Source organism: Phaseolus vulgaris, chromosome 2 (assembly GCF_051622355.1).
Source record: "Phaseolus vulgaris cultivar YP4 chromosome 2, ASM5162235v1, whole genome shotgun sequence".
Lineage (NCBI taxonomy): Eukaryota > Viridiplantae > Streptophyta > Magnoliopsida > Fabales > Fabaceae > Phaseolus > Phaseolus vulgaris.
This window is the reverse complement of record NC_143499.1, coordinates 21,630,405-21,648,220: the sequence shown is the minus strand read 5'-3', so window position 1 is coordinate 21,648,220 and position 17,816 is coordinate 21,630,405. Positions and strand designations below refer to the sequence as shown.

The 17,816-nt window shown below is 31.5% G+C and overlaps 2 protein-coding genes across 5 annotated transcripts; both read left to right on the top strand.

Annotated features, from left to right (window-relative positions):
- The first annotated feature begins 375 nt into the window (after nt 1–375).
- Nucleotides 376–6,420, top strand: QUL2 (QUASIMODO2 LIKE 2). Of its 3 annotated transcripts, none has more exons than XM_068612401.1 (9): nt 376–1,410; nt 1,724–1,859; nt 2,082–2,322; nt 3,136–3,358; nt 3,537–3,696; nt 3,811–4,112; nt 5,087–5,219; nt 5,684–5,891; nt 6,100–6,420. In XM_068612401.1, exons 1-8 carry the CDS (start codon nt 896–898, stop codon nt 5,831–5,833), a joined length of 1,860 nt encoding a protein of 619 aa, XP_068468502.1. In that variant the 5' UTR covers nt 376–895; the 3' UTR covers nt 5,834–5,891; nt 6,100–6,420. The 3 variants fall into 3 exon arrangements, with proteins under 3 accessions (XP_068468502.1, XP_068468503.1, XP_090154483.1); XM_068612402.1 differs by having other exon boundaries at nt 6,018–6,420; XM_090298357.1 differs by having other exon boundaries at nt 3,506–3,696.
- Nucleotides 6,421–13,196: 6,776 nt separating this feature from the next.
- Nucleotides 13,197–17,486, top strand: LOC137809647 (14-3-3-like protein GF14 iota). Of its 2 annotated transcripts, none has more exons than XM_068610747.2 (7): nt 13,197–13,351; nt 13,546–13,852; nt 14,839–14,926; nt 15,010–15,119; nt 15,355–15,503; nt 16,533–16,576; nt 17,257–17,486. In XM_068610747.2, exons 1-7 carry the CDS (start codon nt 13,279–13,281, stop codon nt 17,257–17,259), a joined length of 774 nt encoding a protein of 257 aa, XP_068466848.1. In that variant the 5' UTR covers nt 13,197–13,278; the 3' UTR covers nt 17,260–17,486. The 2 variants fall into 2 exon arrangements, with proteins under 2 accessions (XP_068466848.1, XP_068466847.1); XM_068610746.2 differs by having other exon boundaries at nt 17,254–17,486.
- Nucleotides 17,487–17,816: the final 330 nt, after the last annotated feature.

The following is a 17,816-nucleotide window of genomic DNA, read 5'->3' as shown; positions in this document are numbered from 1 at the left end:
TGAAAATTAGTTAATGAGAATGCTAATCAGTATCTTAGTTAAGAAATTAAAAAAAATTAAAGAATGTTAATTGATTAAAAATGAAAAGCAAAAAAATTGAAAGCATTATTATACTAATATATATTAAAAAAATAAAAACTTATGTGTTAGCAATTATTTTAATTTTAATAATTATAACAAAAATGTGGAGACGGAGACACAGTAGAAATTGTTAACACAATAATTATGAACAAAATTTATATATTTATTGTTTCTTTAATGAATGCTAGATTAGGAAGACATCAATTTTATATATAGGAAAGTAATTTAATTTAATTTAATTTAATTCCAAAAGTAGCTAAATGTATAAAAGGTCATTAATTAATTAAGATGAATGATTATGTTGTTGTTTTGAATGTGATTAATAATGGATGCTTGGGAGGCATATAAAGTAAGAAAGAGATAATATGTTAGTTTTGAGAGGAAGGAAAGGTAGCAATCTAAAATAATCTGGACCCAACGTAAACAATGCTCTTTTTCTCACCATTTCAGAATCAATCGATCTCTAAATCAATCTCAAACTCTTCTTCTTCTTCATCTTCTCACAAACCCTAGTTCCCCTATTCGAAGCCAGGCGCAATCGGATCCGCGTTGCGTTTTCAAATTCCAATTTCAACGGCGATCCGATTGATCTTTCGCATGCTCCTTATATCCTCCGATTGGCATTGCTCCATCGTCTCCCAAAACTTTGGCAATTTCGCGTTCTAATCTGCGGTTCTGTTTCAATTGCGCGAGTTGTCGCTTCAGTGGTCGCAGCGACAGTGAGGATTTGCGGTGTCATGGTTGGAAGACTAGGGCTAAAGGAGTTTATAATTTAGCGTCGTTTTGAATCTGTGTGTGATTCACGACTTTGGACATGAGAAGCTCTTGGTTGAAGAAACAGTCCTTCATAATTGGCCTTAAGCCGCCACTAAACTGGTTAATCCTGTTCCTGGTAAGTATCCTCGCACTGATTGCAGTGTTGAGTTCATCTTCTTCTTCGGATACCGATGGTTCAGCGTCTCGCGCTGCGGAATCGCTAATCTACACGAGCTACAGAAGGATAAAGGAGCAGGCCGCGGTGGATTACTTGGAGTTAAGGAGTGTGTCGAGTGGTGGCGCGAGGCTGAAGGAGGTGGGGCTTTGCGGCAAGGAAAGGGAGAATTTCGTGCCGTGTCACAATGTGTCTGCGAATTTGATTTCGGGGTTTAAAGAGGGAGAGGAGTTTGATCGGCATTGCCAGGTGTATAAGGTATCGGAGAGGTGTTTGGTTCGGCCTCCCAAGGAATACAAGACTCCGTTACGGTGGCCGAATGGGAGGGATGTTATATGGAGCGCGAATGTAAAGATCACCAAAGATCAGTTTCTTTCCTCTGGAAGTATGACCAAAAGGTGCTTACTGTAATTAATTACTAGGCTGTGAAGTTGATCCTCTTTGGATAAAAATAAAACCATGGTTTAAAATTGGGGTTGTAGTTGCATTGCAATTTTTAAAATAGCAGAAAAGTATGAGTAAATGCGGTCGAAATGTGATTGCAGAAGCCTCTTACCAATTTAAGAACCTTATAACTGCGTGATCTTTTTTGGGGGAGGGGTAAGAGTAAAAGACTGCTTGAATGGCTTTTGTCTGTTCTGATTCATTATGATTGATTGCTTTTTAATCTTTCTTATTTTCATTTTCTTAAATTTATGGTGATTTGACTAGGTTGATGCTATTAGAAGAGAATCAAATCGCCTTTCACTCGGAGGATGGGTTCATCTTCAACGGTGTCAAAGATTATGCTCGCCAACTTGCAGAGATGATAGGGTTAGGAAGTGACATTGAGCTTCCTCAAGCTGGTGTAAGTCTTCTTTCCACCATTGTCTACTAACTTTTATTATTTTGGGAACTATTATGCTTTACACGGACTGGGTTTGTGCAAAATAGTTCCGTGTATAGTAACAGTAATGAAAGATTATGTTATTTAAGTGATTATGTACTCTTTAAGATTCTCATTAAGGATTATGTTGTTTTTGTTCCATTATATGTGTATGACTGATCTTCATTAATCACTTTATAACAGATTCGAAATATACTAGATATTAATTGTGGATTTGGTAGCTTTGGAGCTCATTTATTGTCATTGAAAATAATGGTGGTTTGTATTGCGGCGTATGAAGCTACTGGCAGTCAAGTTCAATTGTCTCTTGAGAGAGGTCTTCCAGCTATCATTGGCAACTTTATCTCCAGACAGCTTCCATATCCGTCATTATCATATGACATGGTTCACTGTGCTCAGTGTGGTATTATGTGGGATGAAAAAGGTAAATATACAGTTTAGGGGTATTCATCACTATTTCATTCTTAGCAGAGTGGATCTCCATGTTGACATTGTACTTAAAAATTCTATCTGTGTTTTGCCGTATTGTTAACTTACATGTTGATTAACAGAAAATTATATCCGTGTATGGCCGTATTGTTAACTTACATGTTGATTAACAGATTCATATTTTTGTGGATTTCTGAGTTTAAATTCTACGTATTTGTTCAAAAGTTGTATTTGATGACAAATGAGAGAAAAAGAAGACTGAGTATTGTGCACAATATTTGGTTCTGTAGATTTTGTGGCCAAATAGGTATGTTTAGGCTAGCTGTCAAATGTCAAATTAGTGAATCATCAACTCTTGAAATGACAGAGTGCAGTGCAGTAACCTTGTGTTGAAGATATAAAAAGCATTCTTGGCCTTCACCTAAAAAGCATTCTTTGGCAATTGATTCTTGAGATATAATGATCGATGTATCAAATGTTTAGATGTCAGATTATTGTTACATCTATTCTTTATGATTTAAATGAATTTCATCGCTAGTAAAAGTGGTCCTACATTCAGTCATAAAAGTTGCTTACTATTTCAATTTTGAGTAATTTGTTTGTCATCAATTGAATTGATGGCTGAAATAGTTGTCTGAAATGTTTGTACGAGAATGTGGCCATTTTTTTATCCTTCTCTCTCTCTCCATATCATTACCATTTCCTTGTACTCTTTCCATTATTCCATTGACTATTCCATAAATGAATATCATTTAGCTTCTGTATGAACTGCTGTTCCTTGCCTTCTAACATTGATTTCTTCCCACAGATGGATTGTTACTTCTAGAAGTTGATCGTGTTCTTAAACCTGGAGGATATTTTGTTTTAACCTCACCTACAAAGAGACCACAGGGTTCATCACGGGAGAAAAAGGGAATAATGTCCAACGCAATAGAAGGGCTAACCCAACAACTCTGCTGGACTCTTTTAGCTCAGCAAGATGAAACTTTTGTGTGGCAGAAGACTGCTGATGTTCATTGTTATGCATCTCGGTAAGATAACTCTATTAACATGGGTGATGTAAATGATAAATAATTACTTTAGCAACTAGATTGTTTATTTATATGAGATGACTACCATCAACTATCACTAGTTTTGCTACTGGGTCTTCATTGAACATTTTTCCCTTATAACTATAGGTTTTCAGCGACATTTGTTTCTTAATTGTAGTAAGCAGCGTACTATACAGCTATGTGAAGGAGAGGATACTCAGTCATACTATAGGCCTCTTGTGCCATGTATAAGTGGGACGTCTAGCAACCGCTGGATTGCAATACAGAACAGATCTTCTGAATCTGAATTGAGCTCAGCTGAACTTAAAATTCATGGAAAGTATTAACAGCTTTCTTCTGCATGCTTTTCTCCTTGTTTCTTCCCCACCAAATTTTGTTTCCTTTCTATAATGTGTTTCTTTTTTCATTAATTTTTCTTTATTATTTCAGGAGTTCATCCTGAAGAATTTTATGAAGATTTGCAACATTGGAGATCAGCTGTTAACAATTATTGGTCGTTACTTACACCACTAATTTTCTCTGACCATCCAAAGAGACTTGGAGATGAAGATCCATTCCCTCCATATAACATGGTCCGGAATGTTATGGACATGAGTTCTAATTATGGAGGGTTGAATGCTGCCCTTCTCGAGGAGAAAAAGTCAGTGTGGGTCATGAATGTGGTTTCTTCCAGAGCTTCTAATGCACTTCCTCTTATACTAGATAGAGGCTTTGTTGGTGTCATGCATGACTGGTAAGTTGCTTACTTGTTATACTGTTCATGATCTAGAAAAGTTGTTGTTTGTGAAACCATAATCTTAAAAAGGTTTCCATATACATGAAAAATTGATTCACGGTGTGAGGATAAGACTGTTGAGCTTGAGGATGATAAACTGATAATATCACTAAGCCTGATAAAGCTATTTCACTTACCTTATTATTGGCTCGTTCTTATAACAAATGACATAAGAATGGTGTATGCTAGTTGAGGAAGTAACAATAATTTTATTAGATAATTTACTTCAAGAAGCATGTTGTTTTTATTGCTTAATTTGAAAATATCAGCATTGAAAATGATTTAGTGATGTATCTACAAAAGTAGTTCTTTAGCAACTTCTTATTTTGTAAATTATTAAATGCCATCAGATAAGCTAATGTAGACCTATTAATTTAGAGTCCATTTATTTCAGCTATTTTTTCCATGAAAGATCTCTTATTTTGAAAATAGTATTAGCGTTTTTAAAAAAATTGTTTATTTAAAATCAGATTTCTGAAAAATAATAGATTTCTTATTTGTCATCAATTAAATTATTGTCTCTAAGTTTTCATAAAATCTTTAAAAAGTAAATAATTTTATATACATTCTTAAAATTAATTTTTTTTAAAACTTAGACTACATGCATAATATACCAATAATTTTATATCTAACATTCAATGTTGAGATTTCAATACTTCATATTCAATGTTCTTTATTTTGCTTTTCTTTTTGAGATTGAATATGAAGATGAAGGTAAGATACATACATGCACCTAATCTATTGGATTGGATGTAGACGTAGTTTTATTTTGAAACCCAATTCTAAAGAACATCATGCGCCTGTTCGGAGTTCACTTTGAAGTCTCTCTTCTTTGGATTTCATTGACACACCTCTTCGTAAAAGAGTGTTATTGCTTATGAACTTCCGAGTAACTCATTTTTGTATCTGACTACTGATACATTAATCTTCAGGTGTGAACCTTTCCCCACCTATCCCCGGACATATGATTTGCTTCATGCAGATGGACTTCTTTCACATCTCTCCTCAGAGAGGTGCAGCATGATAGACTTGTTCTTGGAGATGGATAGAATATTACGTCCAGAGGTATGTTGTGATGGTGGTCATATGAAATATTCCCTCTAATAATTTTTATAGGATTTTCTTCGAAAGTTTTCCATAGTTCTTATCATAAGACCCCTTTCAAATTGTGTCTAATTGTTTTTTATGGAACCCAAATCCTCTCATGAGGATAGACGAAGATTACTCACTAGTCAGAACTATCCCTTTCATTCACTTTATCTTTTCCTATAGAAAGAAAAATGTCATTACTTAAGTAGAAATACCTTTTAATTAATTGGGTGGAAAGAGATTTAAAAATGATATCCCAATAATTTTAAGGATAGTTCTGAAAAATTATAAAAAATGTTGACTAATTTTACACCACTAATTAAATTCACTAAATTCCCTATATATGAGACCAAAGGTAGTAATTTATTGGATTTGTCCTGTCCATCTGATTACAAGTAGTATAACCTTGTTTTTTTTATGACGTTTCATTGTTTTTGTAGGGATGGGTCATTCTGTCTGATACTATGGGAGCTATTGAGATGTCTCGCATGGTTGCAACACAAGTACGTTGGGAAGCAAGGGTAATTGATCTTCAGAATGGAAGTGACCAACGGCTACTTGTTTGCCAGAAACCTTTTGTGAAAAAATAATTGCTGATGGAGCACTAGTATATCTCACCATCATAAATGAACACAATTTTTTGCTCCGGTAATTCCTCTAAGCCTTCTTTCTTAACCGGGTAACATCTTACTTTGGGAAAAGTGGGTAGCATTTAATTTAGTATAAAATAAAACATTTTAGATACATTAACAAAACTTGTGTCTGTCATTCCAGTTTCTGGGCATTGACAAAGCAGTTTGTGAATAGGATTCCCCTGTAGCATGCAACTGAAATAATCTACGTTGTGCAATTTCAGAGAATGGATTGTTTAGTTGGCACATGTTTGTATATACAAAGCTCAGAGCCTTGACGTTTTCAATCGTGTCCACAACCTGGTTAGAGGATTGAGGAAGCTGTAGATTGTGAAGGTTCTTGTTGAATTTAGCTACACTTTTATTTTTTTGTCAAAGTTTGTAGTAATTCATTTTTCCAATATCTTGTTAGCATTCTTTATTTTTTTTACTTTAATATTTCTTTATCAATCATTGGACTTCTATCACTTCTGTTGAACAATCGCTAATTTTTTAGAAAGGATGTGAATGGCCATGAAATTGAAGAATGTGGAATAGTTACATAATCTTCCCCTCGTTTGTGTTCCACTCACATGTGGAATAGACGTTTCAATTTAGTTTTGATTGATCTGCTGCTGCAAGCATTTGAAAGAGTAGTATGTTCTTATAAACATTCTTTAAAAGCAAGAGTTTTTTTTTATAGTCAAGCACATAATAGATCTAAAATTATCACTAATAAATTAAAGAAACATTTAATTTATTTAAAAATAAAAATATATGTTTTGTATAAAAAACTGTTCTCATAATTATCTATATTAATATGTTAAGGGATTCTCACTTTTGGTATACACATTTTATATTCTTATTTTATCCTTAATTATATTTTTAAATTAGAAAAAAAAATTGATAACAAGGTATAAATACATATTTAATATTTTTATTTTTAGTTAGATTTTAAAATTCAAAATATGAAATAAACTATGTAAATATTAAAAGTGACTGCCATGTAATTACTTATTATTTTTTTAGTATATTTAAGTAGAAGATGTTTTAAAACTTTATATCAATATATTTGGTGGATCATGGTCTTTTATTTTAATTATTAAAATTTCCCTTCTAATTTAAGAACATTGAATTATAAAACTTTTTTGTGAAAACAATTTTTGTTTTGGAAATTTCTAGACTTAGGCTATGTTTGGATTAGGGAGGGGATGTGTGAGGATTTGAGGGAGTGGATGTGTGAGGATATGTGAGGAAAGTGTGAAGAAAGTGAGGGTATTTGGATTGGTGGATGTGTGAGGAAAGTTTATGGAAGTTTGTGAGTGATGTGATGGTTATGAGGAAATTTTAATTTTTTTTAAAGGTGTGAAATGTTACTTTACAGATTAACCCTTGCGTATTAAAAAAATTAATAATAGAATGAGTTGTTTTGTTTAAAAATGAAAAACTTTCACACATTTCGTAGATTTAAAAATTATAATTAAAAAAATATATGTTAAATGTAAATATGTATAATATAAAAACTATAATTAGAAAAAAAATATGTATTCAACAAATTAAATAAAAACAGAACTTCAAGTAATAAAATTAAAAAATAAATCAAATCTTATATAAATAAAAGATATTATTTTTTAATATTAAAAACCCTCTAGAAATGAAAAATAAAAAATACCACAACAACAAAAATATAACGTAATTAACAATAGAAAAAAATTTCATAAAAAATTATAATAAAATAAATTATAACTCATAAAAATAATAACTATATATAGAAATATATTAATATAAACATAACAAAAATAAAAACATAATTTCAAATAATTTCTTTAAATATTAAACATATACTATAAAATTAAAAAATAAATCACATCTTATATAAATAAAAAATTACTATTTTTTAATATTAAAAAACCTCACAATAAAGCAATCTAAAAAATACAATAGTAACAAAAATATAACTTAATTAACCATAGAAAAGGATTCCATAAAAAATTATAATAAAATATAAGGATAAAAACGTATTAGTAGTATAATCCGATATAGTTCAATAATTAATTTTTTTTTTATTAAATATTTGTCTTAGTTAAATTTATTTAATAACTAATATTTATAATATAGTGTAGTTTTTATTAATAAATTATGTAAAAATACATGAAAATATATTAATTATATTTTCAGTTTCTAATGAATAATTTATGTTAGAATAAAATTATTTTAAGTGATGGATTGTTTTTAGGGATTTTTTTGTATTAAATAAATTAAATATTTAGTATAAAAAATGAAAAATGTTTAGTATAATCTTTTGGTGATGATCATGATCCAACCTAGGTAATATTTTCAATTTTAATTAGATATAATATATTCTTTTCTTAAAAAAAACTAAATCCAACCACATTTAATAAAATATCTGATTAGAACTTGAAAAATAGGTATCACCTGATCTACTCTAATAACTAATATATAAATGGAAGATTTTATTTAACTATATTTTTTTTACACTGATTTATAATATTTTATAAAATAATAAACAAACTTAAAACTTCTTTAAAATTTATTATGATTTGTTTCTTCATTTTAAATATTATACATATATATATATATTAAACATTCTACAATAAATTTTTTAAAATACTAATACATTCAAATGAAGCATTGTGATACATTCAAATGAGGGTAAATTTGGAAATAAGGGATGCTGACATGGCTTTCCCTTTACATCTCTTCATTTTGAGGGGAGAGGATATTTACTGTTCACCGGTATATCCTCTCCTTCACTTCCCTGCACATCCCTTGATCCAAACCATGGATATCCACTCACATCCTTCCTCTTGAACAGTACATTCATGGAGGCAAACAGGGGTTAATGTTAGAGTGCAATTTGTCCTACACCACCTCATGTACTTCCATATTTTTTTTTTTTAATTTCAATAATACAGTTTTTAGTATGTTGGGGGTATATTGCCTTCCTCTTCATTTTCAAGTGCTCGTGGTGAAAGTTGATTGTTGAAGTAAGTTTTATGTTATTTTTCTAGTAGTGGTTGTGTTTTTTTTTTGCTTATTTTTTTTTCATATTTTGGAAACTACAAAATCTACAAAAATATATGAGCAAGGTGCAAAAATAAGTATAAAACTAAAAAAAATTATCTTCATATTGAGAAATGTGGAATATAATGAATCTTTTTGTCAATTTTATAACACTCAAATAATGTAGTTAGTGTCAAACGTGCGACTAGAAAGAATGAAAGTGATGTGGCTGAAAGGGAAGTATAAAGTGAGTACAACTGAGATTATTTAAAAATATGAGATTATATTTCATTTAAAATTATTTAAAAAAAATTAAAAGTTAAAACTATTTTTTACCATTAATATGGAGGGAGAAGGGAGGAGAAACTAGGGAGGGGGAAGGAGAATTTGCTTTCTCATATCAAACATGTCATTTAAGGATTAAACTCTCTATAAGCAAAGTCATTTTATAGGTAGATACAACAAATGCAATTCATAGATATTTAGGTTTCTTAAACATGTATATAAATACTTCTTTTAAAAGAAGACAAGGTTTATTTTAATGTTTTTTACACTTCAAAAGAAATTAGTCTTTTACTGTCAGTTAAAAAATATCCCCAGTGTGTAAAAAAATAACTAAATTGATATTTAAGTAGTTACATAACTAAGAGTGAAATTTAACTTGAGTTGATTCCTCAGGAAAAACTCTTCCACATCTACTACACTTTGTTTAAACACAATAGAGTTCCTATGCTCCCAAATACACCTCACTATAGTTACTCATATTCCTTTCCACGGGAGATTTTGTTTACTGCTCACTTGTGACAAGCAAAAGTTTTCAAAGTGCATCGATAAAACATTGTCTTGAACAAACAATATACCTATCCATTTAAAGCACAACGTCCACACACTCTGAGCAAAAGGACATTCTATGAAAATATGTTGACATGATTCCTCCTTCGTTTGGCATAAGATTGAGTTTAGCATCACCCCTCTCCTCCTAGTTGGGATTCTGCCTAGGAGGACCCTTCAAGTTGTGGTTATGAGATTGGGGAATACTTTGATTTTCCACAGGGACTTAAACACTTCCTGTTGTGGACTACTGACCTTCTTAGTTAAGAATTCATATGTTGCATTGACAGAGAAGGTCTTTGAATCTTCACACCCCCACGTTTGAACATCTTTCTGTTCCCTTGACAAACTTACCCAGGCTATGTGTTGGATAAAATTGGCTTCCAACAGAGTTTCCCACTCAAATCTATCCCTTATCCACCTTAGATTCCACCTCCATACTGCATCTACCCACTCCCCAATCTCACACACCTTTAGACCCTGGTTTAAGGACAGTGAGAACAACCTCGGGTAAAGAGTTTTGAGATTACTATTATCAATCCACACATCCTCCCAGAATTTCACTTTGTCTCCACTTCCTAACCTCCATGCTAGTTGTTGTTGGAACCAACCTACTCCTTCTCTCTCTTGTACATACTTTCTACAGATCTCTCCACCACCATGAATGTATTTTCACTGGAATTTGCGGACAGTCCAAATCCATTCCATACTTTGAGACCAACATTATTAATTATGTTCTCGCCGGTTGACTCACTTGCGTCGGTTGACTCGAACGGTAGTCCCTGACCCTCCTATCTCCGCCTGAGAATCGAACTTCCTTGATCGAAAAATCTCTCACCTACAAAGACAAAGGGCGCCTTGACGGCCGTTTGCACTCCGACGCTCAAGTCAGTATTAGGGCAAAGAAACACCAAGTGTATAAAGTAGTTCAATCTTAGAAACTATGTACCTTGTTAGGGCTCTTAGCACCCTTTATATAGGTTGAAACTAGGGTTTACCTTATGTGAGTTGGATTGACACAAGACAAGATACAACACATTAAGGAGGCTTAAGGACAATTCAATGGAGGACAATGCCATCCAAATGAAGAGCCAAACTCATAAGAATCATGAGTGTCATGTCCTTACACACAAATATAGGGTGGAATTGGGAAGGAAAGTAAGAACAACACATGAACACAAGTAAAAGCACAATTAAAGCATAAAATTAGCTAAAACCGAACAAAATTGAACAAGGAATGAGTTCTACCGAATGAAATCATCAATGGCACAAATTGGACCGATTAGAATAGAAGAACAAAGCATAGGAATAAGACTACTGATTGCAAATTCCTTAAACATGGAAAATGGAGATGAAAGGAGAATGACTTAATTGGATGAAGATCGGATGAGATGAAGTTGGAGAGGAACACACCACTTGGTGGTGAAAGTTCCGAGATGAGTGTGTGATTGCCGCCACTTATAGCCCTCCAAAAGCACACAAGATAAGACTAGGAAGGAGATCAAATCTCACAAAGCTCTCTCAATTTGAGTAGAGTTTCTTTTCATCAATTACCAAATCTAAATTTACAAGATCCTAGCCTCTCTATTTATAGTAGAAGAGGGTTGAAATGAAAAGCTAAACAAATTCAGAATTCCCCTCCAAATGCAATTCAAATTCGGCGCCTAGCTAGACATGAGGAAAGTGTGACTAATTTCCTATTTTCGGCACCTCCTAAAGTACTTTTACGCCATCCCCTAAGTCACATGGACAATGTGACTTTATTTTGTATATTCACACTCTTTATTTAATATTCACACCTCTTAAACTATACAAGAGAAATTACAATAAGAGTCATCAAATGATGCTCTCCACCCAATGCTCTAGCCATGCTCCTAGTGATCCTTTGGGTTTGGGTCCCCTCTTGGGCTTGGGCTACTTGGACTTGGGCTTGAGACGCCTCCTCTACTTGGTTTCCATTATTACATCTGTTTTGTTACCCGTGTCTAGGGTTCCTTGGAGAATGTCCCTGCGCCGCTATTACACAATCTTAGCATAATCTGACACATAAAACTTCCCTTAACTGGAGTGCAACGACTAACAGAATGGTCGTCTGGGTACCAACTTGTGCACCAAATCTCTAGGGCCATTTGTTCTGTGGGAGCCCTAAGTATTCACGTGACATGCATGCAACTTCCCTTTGAAACCCTAACCCTAACGGGCCTTAGCGCCTCCAAGGACTATTTACTCGTGTCGCGCCTGAATGCGCTATACACACCACCTGCATGGATCCTTCGTCTCTTAGGACTTCCTCCCATATCTGATGTTTTAACTGGTAACTAGTGTAATTTTGGGACCCACCTTACGTGGCCCACTACACCTGTTCAGATCACGAATGTCTGATCTCTCTTCTATTGACGAGGTTCAATGTTGATCCCTAACACCGATGTCTAATGTCGATGACCGAGTACTGATTGGTACAATTGATATATATGTCATATCATAATGCCATCATGATATAATATGACTAAAAACATGTTTAATAAAAAAAAAATAATAGAAAGACTAATAAAAGTAAAAATAAAACAGAGACCAAAATAAAACCAAAACCTGAGAACTAGAAAAATAATTAAGAAAAAAACTAAATTCCCAAGATTTTCTTAATTAATAAACTAAACTTACTACACTTTTCAAAGCATAATTAACGAAATTTTCCTAGAGAGAATTAAATTAATATTCTTTGATTAAAAGTTATTATTTTTTTGTGTTTATTTCATATTTTTTTTTATCTATTTATTTTTAAGTTTAATTTAACATATTTTTTTATTGTCTTTATGTTTACTTAATTTTTAAATACTATATGTAAAAAAATGCTTTATGTGCTTTTGAAAAAAATATCTATAGTTCCTATTAGCAATAAAAATATTTTTTATAAAATTAAAAAATTTATCCGCATTTTTTATGTGTATAAGACATTTAAGGTGGACAATAAAATATCACCAAGAAGAGCATGGGTTTAATTTAAAAAAAAAAACCTCATTTATAATAACATTTGTGTATGCAAATACCTAAGAGATGATATGGTATATTAATATTTTATTCTTCTAAACATAACATGCATATAATTTTTGTATTTCATCACAACTCAATTTGCTTAGATCTAGCAATTTTATTAGAACGTGAAAGAAGTGTGACAAAAATATAGTAATTAAATGCAATAATTGGGAATTTTAAAATGAAAAAAAAAATTGTATATAGAACATTGAAATGATATTAAGGAAGTCCTAGAAGTTAGGGTTGGGTGATTGGTTTTGATCTAAGAATAAGAAAGAGTGAAACTAGAATTACAGCTAAGCACGATCACAGTCCTATGGAATTGCGCCTTTCTTTCATCTTTCAAAATCGCTCATCCTAGGGCACAGATTCAGTCTTACCCTCTCTCCACAAGACTTGTTCCTTCTATATATACACTCCACCCTTCCTTCCCCTTCTCCCTCGCATTCCTCCTCCTCCTTTTCTTCTTCTTCTTCTTCTTCTTCTCCACAACCACTTACATTCTCAAACCCTTTTTCCTCTGATACAACACAACAATGTCCGCGGAGAAGGAGAGAGAGACCCAAGTTTACATCGCCAAGCTTTCTGAGCAAGCTGAGAGATATGAAGGTCGATCATCACTTTTTCTATGTTTTTATGCCACCTTGTTAATTATACGTGTTAATCCAGATTGTTTCTAACTGTTCACGTACCAAAATTAAAAAGATCCAAGATATATGAATTGAGTTAAGTGAGTTGATTGGATTGATTTTGTTTGATTATAATGATTGTTGGAAATGGTATTAACTTGGAAAATTCATCAGAAATGGTTGAATGCATGAAGGCAATTGCAAAACTTGATCTAGAACTGACCGTGGAAGAGAGGAACCTGCTCTCTGTGGGATATAAAAATGTGATTGGTGCACGAAGAGCTTCTTGGCGCATTATGTCTTCTATTGAACAGAAGGAAGAGTCTAAAGGAAATGAGAACAACGCAAAAATGATCAAGAATTATCGTCAAAAGGTGGAAGAGGAACTCTCCAAAATTTGCAGCGATATTCTCTCAATTATTGACAAGCATCTCGTTCCTTCTTCCACCTCAGGAGAAGCCACCGTTTTCTACTATAAGATGTGAGTCATCTTCATTATTATTTACTTTTCTACTCTTTTTCTTATTAAATGTTTACTTCTGTTCTCAAATCAAAATTTTCGTAATATTAGCTATTAAATATTATTAAAGTCAAACTTTTATTCTCATTCTCAGTACAAAACAACCTTAACAACACTCCGTATTAATAGCATCTAAATTTTGATTTTTTTACTTAGAAATTAAAACTGCTATATCATTCAAAATAAAAAATACAAATTTAAAAAGTTTTTACGATAAAAAATTTGGTTAATTTAATTGATAGCATTAAATATATCTTAAATTTACACATTTTGCACATAGTTATACTTAAGATTAATGAAACACTAATATATAATTTTTTTTTTCAGAAAAATATATATTTAAAATAAATATATTTTATTGAGAAATATAATTTTAATTAATGAGTATTTTCTTTTTAATTGAATTTATCACTTTATAAAGTCTGAAAAATATATACCTTAAAAGAAAGGATGAATTCGTATGAGTGAAATTAATTTACTTTGCGATAATATATGAGGGTTCAAATTTATTTTGGGAGAAGAAGGTTCAAATTCTTTACATTTGCTTAACTATTGATTTTATCTTGAATTTTAATACACGAATAACTTGTTTGAAAATTTTGGAATCTAAATGATTAACACATTAGGGATTTAATTTTTAGTTAAAATTTCTGTATTAGATAGAAATGAAAAAAAATTAATAATATATATAAAAAATACACATATTTATCTCTTGATTTTGTATGAGTTTATTCATGAATAATTATATAGTGAGTAATGAAGTGAATCCCTTTTATCTTAATTCATTGAAACTTCAAACTTTTTTAGTGTCTTTTTCTTATTGTAATATCTTCTAACAAGAAAGAAGAGTGTGTGTGTCATTATATATTTCTGTTGTTATAGAGCTTTAGCAGGGTTAGGTTGTGTGTTCCATTTTGTTGAGCTTAATCAATTGTTTTTTGATCCAGGAAAGGTGACTATTATCGATATCTAGCTGAGTTCAAGACCGACCAAGAAAGAAAGGAGGCAGCTGAACAATCACTTAAGGGATATGAGGTTTTCTCTCATCTCACCAATCAACTCCTTCATCTATACTTTTTTTCTGGTTATCTGTTTGATGTTGAAACTTCTACTGTTAGGCTGCTTTAGCAACTGCAAACACTGATCTTCCATCAACACATCCAATCCGTCTTGGCCTGGCACTCAACTTCTCAGTCTTCTATTATGAGATAATGAACTCTCCTGAAAGGTAACTTTCTTTCTTCTTCTTTTGTTGCAGCATAGTTGCTGAGATCAGAAAACAAAAACTTCAATTATTTTAATTCTCTGTTGCCATCTGTAGCAGCAAGTATTGGGTTTGGTGTGAATTAAAATCCATTGGACATGTTCATAAATGATCAGTCTTTCTGTAAAATCTGGGAGTTTTTCACTTATTACACATCCTTGTGCTTCCCAACACTCCTTGTTATTGATAAAACTTACAGGGCATGCCATTTGGCTAAGCAAGCTTTTGATGAAGCAATTGCTGAGTTAGACACCTTGAGTGAAGAGTCATACAAGGACAGCACTTTGATTATGCAGCTGTTGAGAGACAATCTCACTCTCTGGACCTCTGATTTACCCGAGGATGGAGGTATCATCATCATTCAAATTTTCTATATAAGATTAATGATATGGGTTCTTCCACCACTACTTACTCTTTAACGTCCCTACTCTTACTTACTAAGTTTTTCATAAGCTTTAAGAAAAAAGTTGAAAAAAGTGTGTTATTATATACTGGTTAAAACGAATCAACCTTACACATCTTCATCTATTTATAAATGAGTTTATTTGATTCAACTTTAAAATATAATTTGAATAGTTTGATCTTACTCACTACATGCATCGAGTTAAGCGACTTATTTAAATAACTAAAAATATTACATTATAATACTCTTCAATTATTGTTAACTTCCAAGTTTTCTTTTTACTATAATATACTAGTGTTATTTATCAATTTAAATTTTTTCTATATACTATATAATATATAAATAATAAAATAACTAAAATTTCAATTTAATATCATCTTTAGACTTAGAATTATTATTTTTAAAGATAGATTCATGGAAGAACCCAATTCACCACCAATTTAACGGAGTGAATAGAATAATAACTGGGTTAAATTAATATATATTTTTAACCCATTATGAATAGGATTTATTTCCAACTATAAACCATATTAATCCATAAATTTAAACCTGTTTTCACTAATTATTATAGTATGTCTTGTGGAAATGATTATGTCTAAGACATAGAAAGAGATTATAGTGTCACTATAACACTATCCTCCTACCTACTCACCCTTTCTCCAAACGTTTGAAGGAAAATCACATTTGAGTAAAGAGAAAGGAATCAGTTGCTTGTTTTTTAATTTCACACTTTTTCATATCTACTTGTTATTAGTAAAATCTTACTTCTTTTTCTTCTTTATATCTTGTTCATAAAATAAACTGCACTCAATTTATTTGGCTGTATCAAACGTGATTCATATATAGTTACAACTAAATTAGGTTTTTAATTAATGTGTCACATAAATATTATGAATAATTTGTTTCTCGATAATGAGGCTTTATAAGAGTAATACTACATGGTCACTCTGAACACTTCATTAACACTGATGCAGGTGATGAAATCAAACCAGAAGAAGTCAAACCTGCTGCCCCTGAGGTTTGAGTATAAATTTGTTTTCGCCTGTGTTCTGCATTATAATTTTTTTAATCAATAAAAAAGAATGAAAATATTTAAAGAATATTCTAATTCTTATATAAAAAAAGTTACTGAAACTAGTCCATCAAAACATCTGCTCTAAATGTATATATTCTACGTGTGAATCCACATTATTTAAATAAACATTAACCCAAAAAATTAAACAGTTGAAAAAAAGGCTATCATAAACATCAAACTATTATTAAAAAAAAAGTAATTGACTTATTTATTTTTACTCGTAAATTCTCATGTATCTTCCATTATCTTAAAATTTAAGAAATACATTTTCCATCATACTCTGACCTCAAAGTGTATTTGATATAACCTAAACCCTAAAGTCACTTCATAGTTTGTCCTGTTTAAAATGAACAAGGTTGTCACCTAGTGTAGGATGTTAATTCAATGTTGTAATCAGTGCCTAGTAATTTTGTTTTGGTCAAAACGCCATCATGATTTTGTCGCTCAACAATTAACTCAGCTTAAGAGATGCTTGCATTGGAATGGTAATTTAGTCAATGCTTCAATTAATATCAATTAATTTTCACTTTTGGTCATCATGGTTTACTATAGCTCAACAATTTTGATGCACTATTGGTATCTATAATTTCCGTTGACATTTGTTTTTATTTGTTTTACAGCAGTGATGATAAGATACGTCTGCGCCAGGAGCATTGCAGTTCATTTGGACCAGACAATGCAGATTATAGCTACTTCATAGTTATTGTGCTTTCGTTACATACAAACAATGCTAGAAAACTTCAACTTGCGGCTTTTATTTTTAGTTAACATTTTTTTTCTCTACACTCTTTATATCCTAAACTTCTCAATTGTAGTAATGGATAATTTACATATTTTCCTCAAATATTTTTTTTATGAGACTTAAATTGGTTTTACTGAATATCATACTCGGATAATACCAGAATGATTCAACTTTCGATTCACGATATCAACAATTTTTGGTTATCGAAATGCTTGTTTATTATGCACTCCTTCACCGACAAAACAAAAACGTTTAGCAGGGATGCTTATACTTCTAATCAGCTCTAATTTATAATTAATGATCACACCACAATAACATCATTAAATTAAATAAAAAATAATTAGTATTAATAAAAAATAATTAGTATTATATTAACTAAGTTAAACACTATTTTATAAACTAAAAAAATTATTGATATCTAAAATTATTTTTTATTATTAA